General features: G+C 40.7%; 1 protein-coding gene across 1 annotated transcript in view; it reads left to right on the plus strand.

Annotated features, from left to right (window-relative positions):
• The first annotated feature begins 3,441 nt into the window (after window positions 1-3,441).
• Dcc (DCC netrin 1 receptor) overlaps window positions 3,442-15,443 on the plus strand; it is a 1,076,497-nt gene continuing 1,064,495 nt past the window's right edge. The window contains 1 exon segment of the mRNA XM_085676444.2: window positions 3,442-4,190. Within this exon segment, the coding sequence (XP_085532570.2) occupies window positions 4,100-4,190 (91 nt within the window). The 5' untranslated portion in view covers window positions 3,442-4,099.

Here is a 15,443-nt window from a genome sequence, read left to right on the forward strand (position 1 = left end):
CTCCATTAGAATTCAAATGCTTTTTTTTCCTATTGGGGGAGGTGAGGGCTTCTTCACTTAGACTTGCTCTTGGGCTCAGGTGTAAATTCATCATCACGATCAGAAGATCAGAACACTTTGTGTGACTAATGTGCCTCACGATCCACTTCCCCGTTTCATGGTCAGAAATATGCAAGGATCATGCCCTTAAACTTCATGATGTCACCAAACACAGAAGAAGATATTCTGAACTAACCAAGCAACCAAGTGAGCAGAAACCAAACCAAGCAATTGTCATTAAAATACATCCCTTAGGCCAGTAAGATAACTCTGTATGTAAAGTCACTTTAGACTGATGGTGTGAATTTGACTCCCAGGACCCACATGCTGGAAGGAGAAGAATGGTTTTCAAAGGTTTTCTTCTGACCTCTGCACATGGACTGTCAGATATGTTAATGTCCCCAATAAAATATTTAATGTAATAAAAAGTGAAAAAAACTCCTCACTACGTGATTGCAAATTAACAATAACTTTGTTATATTCATAGTTGCATATTTTATGTAGATAATATATAGACTGGGTGTATAATACAATTGGCTTCCTTAAATAAATGAATAAATTGTGGTTTATCACATTTTCAAGTTCACATGATTAGATTTGCAGCAAATTGAAATTCATATTGCAATAGGTACCATCTGACTAGATACTACTGTTTTTGCAAGTAGATTTCTAAACTGTCACATCAAAAGGATTCAAAACCAGACCACAATAATGTGTGAATGGAAAAAAATAGGGGGAGAGTAATTAACTTTCTGAAGGTAAGATAACCAATTCAGTTTCTCAACTGGAACACTAAAAAGAATTGCATGCTTTAAGCTGGGCGTATCTTTTTGGTCTAATCTCAGAAAAATCAAGATTTCACATGGCTTCTCCACACTCTCTTACAAACATTTAACATAGTATATTTGGATGGAAGAAATGACGTACTAGCTAAAGTGTCTTTGAAGTCAAAGTCTAGACTCTGTGATAGTTTGTCACCATGCTTTTAAAACTCCCAGCAGTTTCTAAATACCAAATGTCTTAAAGACTATGGGAAGACACTGATGACACTAAACTACTTCCCATGAGTCCCATTTCTTTCCTCTTCTCATTTTATATTTTGATTTTCTTTCTGCTAATGAGAAGGCTGAGTGGGAAGTGTGTCTGACACCTTAGTAGGGAAGGAGAATGCAGTGTCTCAAGTATAAGCCATCGATCCTTTGGAATTGACAATATTAAAGCTGTTTTCCACAGAGCATCTTAACACTAAGCTGAAGAGAAGTACCAAAGAGTGCTAGTTATCATTAGCTGTGGGACACAGCAGTATAAAGGAGGAAGGGAAGCAATGATACCTTATTGTAGAACCTCCTTAGTCAACCGGCTAATGGCCTGGACTCATTTGGACATGGTAATCAGATGATTAGGTTTAATATATTGGGCTAAGTAGGAGGCCTTGACAGCGACAGTTCTCAACCGATGGGTCACGACCCCCACAGACTCACATATCCAATATCCTGCATATCAGATATTTACATTATGATTAGTAACAGTAGCAAAATGACAATTAAGAAGTAGCAACAAAATAGTTGTATGCTTGTGGGTCACCAGGACATCAGGCACTGTATTAAAGGGTCATAGATCTGGGAAGGGTGAGAATCACTGCTTGCTGAGACCCCAACTACACAGATTACTTTGGGTTCCTATCTGGCACTAGGTGATAACAATTGTCTTTACTGGGCTTGGGAATAGCCAATTTCATGTCTCTCAAGGAGTGATCATAGTTCTGCCATCTTTGCTCTCTGACACAAAGGTCATGTCCACAGTTTCAGCCATCATTTTGTACATCTACCTAGAAGGTAAAGATTTTCATCTGAGTAAAAAAGCACGTGTCCCTAGTGCCTGATTATTCTTCACAACAAATTCTGAATGTCACAAATTTCTCGAAGCTTTCTATCATTGATCTTTCAGAAAGATCCATGGCCAATTTAAGAGCATGTTCTTGATCTCAGCCCTACATTTCTAGAACCTTCTACTTCTGCTACTTCAAGTTCTGAAGTTTTGAAAAGTTGGACATCAACAAAGCACCTAAGAGGCTTCAGAATTTTGGACGCAGTTATTAGAGGTGCTGCTCATGTTAACATTTTCTGGGTAGAAAGCAATGAGCATGGCTAAGGACCTGAAGGATCCTGGATCAGTTTTAGTGTTTTCCGGGTGGGGACCTTATTCTGTATTATTCACAGCTCTTTTTTCTCACTGTTCTCTTACAGACAATGCACTATATCCTTCACAACCTTGTGAATCTGAGTGACAAGAGTAGAGGAGAGATGGAAGGAATAAACAAAATGGTGCGATGAAGAATAAGAGACAAGTGCGGCTGAACATTTTTCCCGATGGATGGCTTCTCCTCAATCGCAGGGCTGTTTTACCAGTTCGGCCAGCATTTGCAAGGCAGACAGAGATGAAAGGCACTGCAATGTCTCCTGTGGAGGCTGCCTGATGTCTCACAGAGAAGGTAAGATGTGTTGAATAACTAGGCTTGAAGCAATTTTCTGAACTTTTACTTGGTATGTGAATTTCCTGTAACCTTCCCTCCCACCTCCCACCCCCGTGTGTTTGTGTGTGTGTGTTCAATATAAACTTTCTTCATGACCTGGAGGAGTGCATTTTCGTTCTCCCTGATGAGAACATATTCTCATTCTATGGATCAGTTCTCATAATAATTTTAAAATTATCCCTTTGCTCTTTTCTTCCAGCTGATGAAAATGTCTTTCATTCTTGAGAATGGAGATTGTGTCAGGCTAAATCTCAGGTACATGTTTCTTGGGAGACATCGAGGCACCCTGAATATTGTTAGTGCTTTAAATACCTAAGCAACTGACTCTCCTCTGGAGAAGAGTGACCATGGATGCAACAAAACGCGCACTGAAAAAGACACCGGTGCCAGTTGCCCTCAGGAAGCAGTCTGACACTTGCTTAGGGTGTGGAGCGTTTCTGGATCTCCGTTGCCTAATTCTAGAAGTGTGTTGCATTAGATTTTTTTTTCCCTAATGAAAATTTCTCTTTTAAATAATACAGAAGACAAGAAAGAAAGTAAAAGCCTGGCCACTTGCCCTACCCGAAACACCCGCCCGGGTTTTACAGTCACATAAAATAATTTCCTGAATGTAGAAGATCAAATGTGATTGCCGCAAAGCCTCCAGATGCTCATAATGTTCGCTGGCTCCATTGACAAAAGTGACTTCCCACGCTTTGCCCACAGAGGGCATCCCTGCGCATTGATATGTAGACCGAACGAACGCAGCTGCTGGAAGCCTCCTCCGTCCGTTCTTTTTTTTTTCCCCCTAAGCTTCTATAGGCCCCCGCCCCCCATCGCGTGGATTCTTTGCCTGATCCAGTTCGTTTCCCTCCGGTCTCCACATTTTCCCTTCTAACCCTCCACTTCTCTGGATCAATGGATAGTAAGGTTCCAACTCTCAGCTCACACACCGCTGGCGGACACCCCAGTAACAAGTGAGAGCAGAGCGCTCCGCCCGGCACTCCCCCGCCTCTGTCCCCTATCCGTTTCCCCAGCTCTCAGAAGCCAAAGGAACAGCATCACCAGCGTGAATTTCTCTCTCCAACTTTATCCAACCGACTACAAGGAAGAAGCTACAGCGTTCTAACGCATGACCAGCCACGGGATTGCTTTGCGTCTCGTCTCTAGCCCTCCTGGATATTCCGTTCATTGATGCCTCACAAGCCCCGCGGAGAGCTGTCTCCCCATCTCTTGCTCTCTCCATTTCCTTGAGTTAGTTATCCAAGGTGCTATCGGGGTTCGGGAGCTCTTGGACCGAATGGAACTTTTTGCTGCCTCTTCTTGCTGCTGATTGTGTCTCTGGACAAGAAAAAAAGGCTTCGCAGGCAGAAGAGGCGCAGGGGAGGTGGAGAAAGAGGTGGAGGAAGAGGACGAGGAGGAGGAGGAGGAGGAGGAAGCCGAAGGGGCTCGGCGCGGGTGTGTGCATGTGTGCATGTGTGTGTGAGTGCATGCGTGTGAGTGCCACCGCTGCCCAGGACCCCTGGCCCCGAAGGTGTTGGCTGAAATATGGAGAATAGTCTTGGATGTGTTTGGGTACCCAAGCTGGCTTTTGTACTCTTCGGAGCTTCATTGCTCAGCGCGCATCTTCAAGTCACTGGTAAGAGCTCTGTTCCTTTCTTCTCTACACTCCCCCACCCCTTACCCCCTTCTTCTTCCAGTTTCATATGGAGAGTAGAATTAGAGTGGAAGAGAAATAAAATATTCGGTGCTCGCTCTGCTCACCTTTTCCTCGCAGATGATAAAAGAAAGAAGACTTTCCCCCCCCCCCCCCGGGGGCGGAGGATATTGGTGGGTTCGAGGGCATCCCTTCCCGTTTTTTCCCAATCTGGTGCTTTTCTCTTGCATCTTTGCTTTTGCAAATACTTCTGTTGATTTGGAGGACGAGCTTGCCAAAGTGATGGGGACGCTGTTGAAAAGAATTGGGTTGTATCCTCAGAGCCTCAAAAACCTAGGAAAAGGGAGGTGGACGGGGAAACAGGAGCAAGCGGAGGATGACATCCAGGGAGCCTAGAGCACGTCTGTGCAGGATGTAGGGCTAGGGTTGTTTGTGTGAATATGTGCGACCCTGGGTTTGCATTTTTGTACTTGCTAATTGCTAATCAAGAGAGGGATAGAACGGATATAGGTTTGGAGTACTTTGAATGAGTGCCTAAAGAGAGACAGGGCTGCAAGAAGGCATGTGTATTTGTAATTTTAACGGTAGGCGAACGCTGTTTGCTAGCTAAGTCTTCAAATATCTCCAAGACACCTCCAAACTCCAAATGATTGATGTTCTGGGAAACAGGCCTCCTGGCCTGGCACTTGGCAGGCGTAGTTTCTAATTAAAAATGACAAAAGTGTTCAGGGGACTAGATGGGGCTAAAGAAGGAGAAAGAAGGACCTGAGGGCTGCAGTCTCCGAATGCAGAGCTGCGGTTTCTGTGGCCAAAGGAATAAAAACGAGCGAAGTGCTAAGATTTACTGGTTTTGCGGGACGCCACCACAAGTAGGTGGGCACTGGGTATAGGGAGCCGGTCTACTGGGGAAAAACAGAACAGCTGCTGTGTGAGCATGCAACTCCCTCCGGAATCGACCTTTCCTCAGATCCGAAGACCGCCCCGGCTGGGGCCAGGAGTTGGACAGGAGCGCCCCAACCTGCGCCTTGGAAATTAACACGGAATAAAATTAAATCACAACAGCCAAGTCCCCAGCCTCCCTAGAGTCCTAAACTCCGACTGTCTGGTACTGGCTGCAGAACTAAGGGTTGCGAATGCTTCACGGTGGCAAGGGATTCAGGCCATGAAGCAAGCGCCAAGCCAGCTTTGCCACTAGCCTGCAGGATTAACGTGAGCACACACGCGCTGGGCTTTCATCCTTCTCTAGGTAGCCGGAGCTAGCCAGCGTGTGTGCGTGTGTGTGTGTGTGTGTGTGTGTGTGTGTGTGTGTGTGTGTGTTTGCTATGTGCTTGCTGTGTGCACTCCTCTGATGCGCACGCTTACCCGCACGCTCATCACAGTTGCCCGCCCAACCTCCTCCCTCTGGGCGGTCCCCTCCTCCCTGGCTCCTCTCTCCTAGAGCTTTGTCCTCCGTAATTATTCCCTTTGAAGGTGGGAGGTAGGTGTGAAGAGGCAAGGGGTAGTTTATCCTTGCAGTAGTGAAAAGCGGCTTCAAAAATTCCCCCCTTAAACCACGAATGCTCACCAGCGAAGTAAGCAGAACCTTTCTCCTCATGCCCAGAAGATTGACTTGTGCTCACTCTGGCACTTTGGGAGCATCTGGACAGAAAGAGGGAAGTTCAGAGATGTTCCCTGCTAAGCAGAAAGCCCACAGAAGAGAGAGGGAGTGAAGATTGAGGCTGAAAATATTGAATTAAGTAAAGTGTGCAAACTATGGACAGTGTTTTCAGTTACACAGCATTTTAAAGCCATTCCCAAATGACTACTACCCGTACCGACTGGTGGGAGATGAGTGGATAGATCAGATATAACATATTAATCTCTAAATTAAATCTCCTTCCATTCACTTAGGTTTTTCGCTTGTAGTTATGTGTTTACTACTGTTTTATTTTAATTCCCTTCTCAAATTTTTTTCTTCATAGACGAATCTAAACAGAAAAAAATTAAAAAAATAAAATCCTAAACAAAAGTATACACATGTAAGGAAAATGCCAATGGATAAAGCTTGCTGATCTTTGTTCTAAACTTCTCTACATTTTGAAAGACATTCTGGGGTGTTTGCACATGGTGATGTGGTTTGTGCAGGTCCCCGGAAAGTGGGGGGTGCACTTTGCAGATGTTGCTAATTCAGCTTGTCCCAGTCATCTTTGCTCCTTTACCTGAATATTACCCTTTTCCTTAGTAGCAAATTTTGGGAGCATGGCACAGAAGAAGCATAGTTTGCTTTAAGAAAGGACCAGTAGGAGGTGCCCTTAATAAGGCCAAATGTCTAGTTCACCGGCATTGAAATTCCGACTCAGAGCAGAAGGTTTTTAAAGACTTTGTTGATCCGTAACAAAGGATTATGGAGACTAGCACAATAGCATTGGTCCTTCCCCTGTTCCTAGGCAAATGTGGAAGTTGTCGATTTGAATGAGATTATTATGCCACGACAAAAAGGACATCCCTGAACAGTGTCTGTGTGGAGTGAGGACATGAAGCTGAGAGCAGAAGAGAGTGTTTTTTTAGTTTGCTCTTGTGGGGTGCCTTCTTCTTTTCTTTTTCTTTTTCTTTTTCTTTTTTTTTCTTTTTTTTCTTTTTAATGTGAGTCCTGTGCAGAGGCACCAAGGTAGAGTCCCAGGATTTCAGGTAAGAAGGGAATTTCAGACATTAATGAATCCCACAGGAGGTTTACCCATTAATTATTTAATTATGGATGTATGTTTGTGTTACATTCGGTGAGAGTTTAAGCACTCTAGACATAACGAAGTGAGGCTGGTTATTGGCTCTATCCAGCCCCCTTTTCGCTCCTACAGCCACAGTAGGTCAGGGGCTCCTTCCGCACTTGCTGCTTTATGGAAGGGGGAGTCAGGACCTGGGGTTGCCTGGGTAAGCAGGCCCTCCACTGGTCTGCAAGTGCTGCAGTATAAATCAACAGTGACCTGCCACAGTATCCATTTTCCACCCTGCAGCAGCTGCCCTCTGAGTGATGAAGCATGGGAAATGGGCAGCACATGTGTTCGAAATGAATATATTAGGCTCAGTGCATTTGCTTTAATGCTCTTAACAGCAAGGCTACTGTGAGGGCCTGATAGACACTTTTTTTATTCCTGGAAAAGATTTATAACTTCTTAGTGTGTTTGTGTGTGTGTGTGTGTGTGTGTGTGTGTGTGTGTGTGTGTGTGTGTTCCATTTACTCTCTAGCAAGTTAACTTCTCTGCAGACTTGCTTGGTTCATTAGGGAGGATGAACTTTTGTCCTATCTAGGTCTTGAACGGAACACAGCCAGACTGTCCCTTTGGAGTCTTGTCTAAGCCAATAGGAATCTGACATTTGGGAAAATGGATTCATTTGACAAGCTGGGATTGTTCGCTGCTGTTTTTATTGTTTGTTTGTCTCTAGAATTAAGGAATGATACACCATCTAAGGGAATCTCAGCATAGTTACCTCAAAGACATCTTTTTTTATGGGAATGTTTCCCTCTTCTTGGTTTATGCCTCCCCCGTATGTATTCAGCATTCTAGGATTTCTCCTGCGTTTGTGATTGTTCCTGAGAAGTTTCTAGCGACACACAGTAATGCCAAACAATGTGGTATGATCTCTGTCCTCGGCACACAGACTGCTTTAGATCCTGTCATCTTGGCCCTGTTCGCCATGCTGGCTCTGAATGCAAAGAAGGGCCGAAGTTTGTGATTCGCGTCTTTCCATGAGAGGCTATCCTCAGGTGATTGTTTCGAGCAGATAGTCTTACAATTTTATGAATAATCTTACCATCTTAAACTATGCATATCAGACTTTCTCCTCATGGCTTTTCCCTGTCAGGATAATTAGTAAAGGATATGGTTGCCAGGAATCGTTGTCTTTAGCTAAAGCACGATGGTACTGCGCAGAAAGTAGGTTTCCCCAGCCCCCTTGCCTTCTCCTCCAAGTGTGTCCGTAAGGGCACTCGCGACTTCATTAGTAATGGAGTGTTGGCTTGTGTCCAGCTCTCTCCCGTTGCCACAGACCTGGCCTGGATTACCATCAGCAACTCATGCCAAATTAGAAACAGGTTGCTGTGTCTGGGTATTTGTTGCAAACCTATCTTCTCAAATGATACGTTTCCATGTACCTACACTGATAATCTTTTAGTAAGTTTAGTATACGTAAGTTTCAGAAAACCTTAGTGTTGCTTCGGTTAAGAGAATAATGACACAAAACCACTGAGGATTGCTTGATTAATTACTGATAAAAGTCATCATATAATAGAAAAATATCATAACCTCTGAAATGGAATGGAGAGTATGGCGAACATTCAAAATTAACAAAATATAAGAATGATGTTTCATTTTCTGTCTTTTCTATGTCAGTATGACAGAACAGAGAAAGTCTTGAGAATTTCATGACCCTATTGAATCCTGGCTTGGTATCATTGATTCAGGGTTGGAGCACACCAAATTCAATATTTGGACAATACCCCATGAATTTTTAAGCAACCTACTATGGTCTGCTTTTTTCTCTCTTAGCTGTCCCTAGAGAATTCAGCTGCTTTCTCTATATAATAGTATGATATCAAGGCCACCCTTCTAGATGCAACCCAGTAAAGTATTTCTTATTGAGAAACCAACTCCTTGTTCTGCAAACATTCTGATTAGCCATGTTATATTACACTTTGGAAGACTTGGGAATTTTTCTTAAAAATAATGTTTAAAATGTTTTTGAGTGTTTCTTTCAGTGAAGAATAAACTACTCAGAACAGAGCTAAGCAATACTGTTAGACTAGCCGACTCACCTGTTGCGTCCGAGCCAGGACTACCAGCATCCCAGAGTTCACAAGCTTTGAGAAAGGAGTGAGCCCTCTAGAGTAATGGGTGATGCTAACCGAGGATAGTGATTTGGCCACACTGTTATTACTAAGTTAAAATAGAGAACTTTGCTCTATGTCAATATTTTCTCTTTTCAAAATTCAGAGCATTTCTCATTGTCCTTCTAATACCCGGGGCTAATACCCATGGCATTGCCCTGTCCCAATATATTTAAGATACTTTCCTTCAAACTAAGACCTCATAAAGTGAATATTCAACTTGCTGATGAGAAAGGATAGGTAATCGGATTGTTTTCTCTGTAGACCAATAAAAAAAATCACGAGAGAAAATTATATGTTATATATGCCAAATGAGCAACAGCAAAAAAATAAAGTGCAAATTATTATGCACCTTTATAATCACAGCACTCAGGTAAATTGCAGCACAATTTCATACCGCACATTTCCTTCTCCTGCATGAGTGTTATCTCCCTCGCTGTGTGCTTCTGAGGTTCAGCACTCTACTAGTATGAAGAAACACAGGTTGGCTGATTGGTGATCAAAATTGTTATAGAGTTCTAAAATTCTCTGATAAGTTTAGCTTGAGGTTTAAAAATCCCTTTTAACACAACTCTTAAGTAAAAATATTTTTCTTTGATAGTTCAGAAATGTCCCAACTTTGTGCAATGGTGTGATTTAGAAATATGTAATAATGTGTATGACTGAACATACTTATATTTTCATTATTGAGGATAACTTGCCAATGGTCATACGAGTATATACTGCTTTCTATGAACAGGTTGTTTTTAACAACCATAGTGTGCATAGCTTTCATTTCTTGGAGGGGAAAGTCTGGCACAGAAACACAAAAATCATTTCAGATTTCTTGATTATATTTCTCTAGTACACTGTTATGGCATGACTTGAGTAGGAGATTTCTCTTTCCCGCTAAATTTCTGGAGCCCAATACCCATAAATCATTTATGGTTCTAAATGTATAATTTCAAAAAACCAAATTGTGTAGCAGGTTTTTTTTTGATTCTTTGGTAATTTCACATCATGCAACCTAATTCCACTCACCTCTGAGTCCCTCTGTATCTGCCCCTCACTGTTGTAGCACCCCCCCCAAGAAAAGTTAATAAAGAATAAAAATAAGATAAACACTAATAAAAAAATATTTTACTCTTCTGTCTTTCCTTCCTTTCCACCACTTCTTCATTTGTCTCAGTGGCACTGTGCAATGAGTTGCTGGTTATGTTCAAGGCCTCTGACTTTGGTACACCATCAAAATTGGACCTCCACCAACATTCATCTCTGATGTCCTATTCTTGGATGGAGCCATAGTTCTGTGGCTATAGTTCTTTCAAACACTCCAGCAGATCATAGATGGGACAGATGTGGGGGTGTGCCAACTTCAAGCAATGGATGTGTGCCTGGGTGGCAGTTGAGTTCATAGGTTCAGGTTCCTGGGACAACTACCCTCAGGTGAGGGGAGGGGTGGAGCCATCTCTCTCAAGTCCATGGTGGTGGGTGGGGCTAACTTTCCCAAGTGTGCCTGGGGCAGCTCTCCTCTTAGGGGTGGGGCCTAATGTTAGCTCAGTCTGGCCTCAAGCTTGTGATCCTCCTGCCTCTGTCTCCTTCAGCAAATCCTACCAGCATGTACCACCACAGCTGGTGCTGTAGCTTCTCTTGGATATCTTTTATACAGAATTCCCTGGGCATTCATTGCAGTTCAGAAGTTTCTTCCTTGTTTTCTGTAGTTGGCATTGGGAGCACAAGCTCCCAAATAAAGACATGGAGACTTATTATTAATTATGAATGCTCAGACTTAGCTTTGGCTTGTCCCACTAGCTCTTATAACTTAATGTAACCTGTTTCTCTTCATCTACATTTTGCCTTGAGGCTTTTTGCCTTTATTTCAACTGTATGTCCCACTTTCCTGCTTCCTCCCTGTCTTGCTGGCTGACTGCTGGGGCTCCCTGTCATCTCAATTTATTTCTTCTCTGAGCCTAAATTCTTTCTGCTACATACTCTCCCTGATTGAAAGTCCCACCTATACCTACTCCTTCTCCATTGGTCATTTAGCTTTTTATTATACCAATCAGTTGCATTAGGCAGGCAAGTTAAAACAGCATCACAGCTTTACATAGTTAAACATAATTAAACAAATGCAATACGTCTTTACATGGCTGAACTAAAATTTCACAACAGTTTTCTTTTACATGCAGATCTTAGGGGAAGGCAATTTTCCAGAATATCTAGGACAAGCATGTTCTGTTGAACTAGTTGGCACTTCAGAATGTATGTAATAAAATATCACCTGGTTGAGTTATAACCTGATAAGAAAGATTAGCAATATAGTTTTATTTTAGGGTATCTAAAATGTGCTTAAACCTATATTCACATTTTCATAGGAATAAAAATAATTAGATCTGATATAAATGATGCTAACTCAGGTCATTTGTTTAATAATAAGTGAAATTTCATTTTAGGATTTAGATTTTCACCAATAGAATTTTAGAAATATTTCTCCACTCATTTGCTGTTTAAGATGGAGAACATGATTTAGCCTATTTGTCTTCTATTCAGGTCATCACTCTGGTACAGTATTTACATTATTATCCTGATTGTTTCGGAAAGCCTGAAGATATAACATTGCTTTTGTTTAATTTAGGACACAAGTTTCTAGTTGTGACATATTAAAAAAATGATCCTGTATTCACAAAATATCTTTTCTTTACATTTTTATGTCTGATTGAAACTCTTCACTGTCCCTTTTTTATTTTATTTTATTTTTCTCAGTTTTATGGAGATTGTCTTTCAAGCAAGAAGACCAACTCTAAACTGGGACCCAAGTCCCTTGTTAAAAGAAAGAGCCCTAATTTATTTAATTAATAGGCTTGTGGTGTTTCTGAAATCTGATATATTAATTTGGATGTCATTTGTTTTTCATGAAACATGAGTTTCCATGTTAATGAAGGTGTAGACCAGAGCAATGCTAGTGCTTTCTTGGTTACAACACCACATAATATAGTTGCATTATGAGCAATATATATATTATATGTCATATATATATATGTGTGTGTGTGTGTATAGTATCTGGATTAATTAATAGTAACACTAAATATAATAATAATAGTAATACAAAAAACCATTTACAGGTTTTGTGTGTGTGTGTGTGTGTTAACCCTTTCAATTTGTAACATTGCCACAAATGCATCTTTCTTTAACACACTATTTTGTTTCCTTGTGTGTGCTTGTAATCAAAGAAATATGTTTCTTTTTTCTTATTTGCCTTATGGCTAAACATTAAGTATCTGAGAATACCTGTGTACATGCATACGGCTACACTCAATCCCTCTACTGTGTAGTATCCTATGACATGAATTGATTATAACTGACCTAAGCTGTTGTTGACAGACTTGTTTGAACTCCAGCTTTTCTGTTATCTATCTTTATGGTTTCAGCATTTTTCTAGACATTGTTCAGTAAAAATTAATCACCATTTCCAGGCATCCATGTAGGTATGGAAATTCCGAGCCATGTAAAACACATCTCTATATTAAGTGTCAATGGCATACCACATTTATTATAGCCCCACACCAGGAACATATGAACATTTTCTTTGTTCCATGTCTCCACCAACACTTGGTATTTTCATTTGCTTAATTTGCCTTCATCTGGTGGATGTGAATTAACATCTAATTATGGGTTTAATTTGCATTCCCCTGATTGCTAATAAAAGTGCACATTTTTTTTTCTCATAAATTTGTTGGCCGTTTGTGTTTGCAGCAAGATACTTCTATGATTCTGTTTCTACAACTGAACATCCGTTTTATCTTAGTCATTTTGTTGGTGGTTACTCTGTTTTTCCTACTAGCCAACCTTTTGATTTTAAGCGTAGATTTCATCAGTAATCTAACTTTTAATAAGTTGTTACCTTATATTACACCAAGTTTATCTTTCCCCAGGCACTTCTTAAGCATTTTTCTAAAATGCACATTTAATTTATCTAGAAAAAAATTGGTCTTAGTCACTTTAAGATTATTTATTCTAATGAGCGACTTTTTTTTTCTCTGTATCTTTACTTACCCTGTCTACGATGTCTGTAAAGACAGCAGCTTATAAAGAAACACAGTTCTGGGGCACCAGGAGTAATTTCAGGCACGTTAGGCCTCTCGTGAATGTAATGGAACCAAAGAAAGACTGAATTGCAGTCCTAATGGTAGATACCAAATCTTACTAAAAATACATCTTAACCTGGTCATTTGACCTTGAATATGTTTCCAATACAAATAAAATGCATAGACCAAAAAAATCATTGTCAAATTTATAGTGTATTTGATTGTTGGTTTAAGACAGCCTGTGCTTGAAGAAATGTATGCCTCCAACTTTTATATAGGTTCTTAATTTATTCCAGTTGATCTCATTGAGTGGGTTAACAAAGGTCTCTGGAATAAGGACCGTATTTGGGTATGGTGGAAGTGGCCTCTCTAGCAGATTGCATTCTGTGCTGACTCAGAGATGTGAGCCAAGGCTGAGACATCTGAGCAAACCTCTGCATCATCTGCACCGAGACTGCTCCAGCCATTGTTCCCATGCCTTTGCTCAGCCTCATGGGATTGCAGAAGAATATAAATTAGAGAGCAAATCTGCAAAGCTTTGCCTTTCATGTCTAATGTCTGGACAGAGATGTTCCCCGCAGGACAATTTCTGGGTTATTTTCTCCCTGATTTGAAGCATCTCAAGGGATGGTTTGTTGACTACTTCCCCTGGGAAACATTTCATCAACACAATAGTTTTTGCTGTTGGAAATTCACTTTGTGATTTATGTTAGATAATTCTGTTCCAAATATTCTTCTCAACACCTGTGCTATAGAACCAGGGTTCTTGTTTTCCCTTTGCAATGACACAGCCTTTTCTATGGTCCAGAGAAGGCTAAATTATTTTGGCTCTAAGTTGTTTTTGTTTCCGGGAATCATCTTTATTTTAGTTGACTTTAGCAAAGTAGTTCTTTTAATTTTTCCTCTTATCCTTCCAGAACCTTAATAACACATGCAATAAAAAACCAAAAATACTAAACTCCCTTCGGTTTATTTAGCTATTTCTTTTAACCAAAGGCCCTAAATTTAGTATAATTTTCTGGGTAAGATTTCCCAACTAATGCATTGTAAAATATAGGTTCATCATACTCTTTTCCCCATGTTTTACGCAGGGATTTGTGTTGTGTCTTCCAAAACCTGTGCTCTCACTTTTCATGTAGTTTCTCAAAAGCCCAGGATAATTGTTGACCTATGATAAGTTCAAATGAGATCAAATATTTAAATCAAGATCATCATTATGGATATTTAACAGGGGTTATGATGTGCTAAATGGAATGTTTTAATGTGTTTCTGCCTTTCATGAATTATCTTTAAGTCAATGAGACAGGCACATATGTTGATGAGTGAATGGCTTGTAGGGCCAAACAAAGTGATCATTAAGAAAAACACCAACAAAGTGGAGAGACTGACAAAATGTCAACTATAATTTTTACACATTCTCCCATTAATATGTTAACACTGGCAAGGTGGGCTGACAGAACCAATTCTCTTATCCCTATATTCTCAGAATTCTTAGATTGACTGAGGTTTTCTTTATGTGTGTGTGTGTGTGTGTTTTGTTTTGATTTAAAGCATTGGGTGTAAATAGTTGTCAATCACATTTGAACTACGTCATATTTAAACTAAGTTGAAAGCAACGGCACATAGGTATTTTTATCCAAGAATTTAGGGGTTGAAATATGGAAAATTATGATCACGAGAGCACCTTGGACCACAAAAGTGAGTTCATGACTAGGATTACAAAGCCAAATTATGTCTCAGTTAAAAAATAACCAATAAAAAGAAGATAAAATAAGGGGTGAAATGAAATGTAGTACAATGTAAATAAACTAAGACGTACATGTGAAAAGAGTGAAGTTTATCATGGTTTTTCTTTCAGATCTTGGCAAGCGCTCTATAAACACATCGGCACACTCCCATGGCTCCTACACATTTATTGAGTGGTCCAGGCACCTTGTTTAGGTGGTGATGGAGTTAGGAGCCCATTCAAATTAGCAACAAACAGGTATAAATCCATTACTCTACAAGGATAAAGCACTGAAAACAGTGAAGGCAGCCAAAAAGCAGATTGTGAAACCTGGGGTTGAACTGGCAATGGAAGAATAATAGAAGTTAAGAAGACGGTATTTTATAGGGAGCAGAGGGAGAAAGGCAGCATACAAAGGTGATTGTCTCAGCCCCATGGTAGGAGAACACCAATCTTGCTTCAGGAAGCAGCTGTAGGTAGTGATCTAGAGGACGCTGCAAAGTCATCTTTGTCCTCGACCACCAGATTTCACACTCAGAGAACTGGCAGAATCTGTTGGAATGAGTTCATATCAAGGAGCATTC

Source organism: Myodes glareolus, chromosome 13 (genome assembly GCF_982192425.1).
Source record: "Myodes glareolus chromosome 13, mMyoGla1.1, whole genome shotgun sequence".
Taxonomy (NCBI): Eukaryota; Metazoa; Chordata; class Mammalia; order Rodentia; family Cricetidae; genus Myodes; species Myodes glareolus.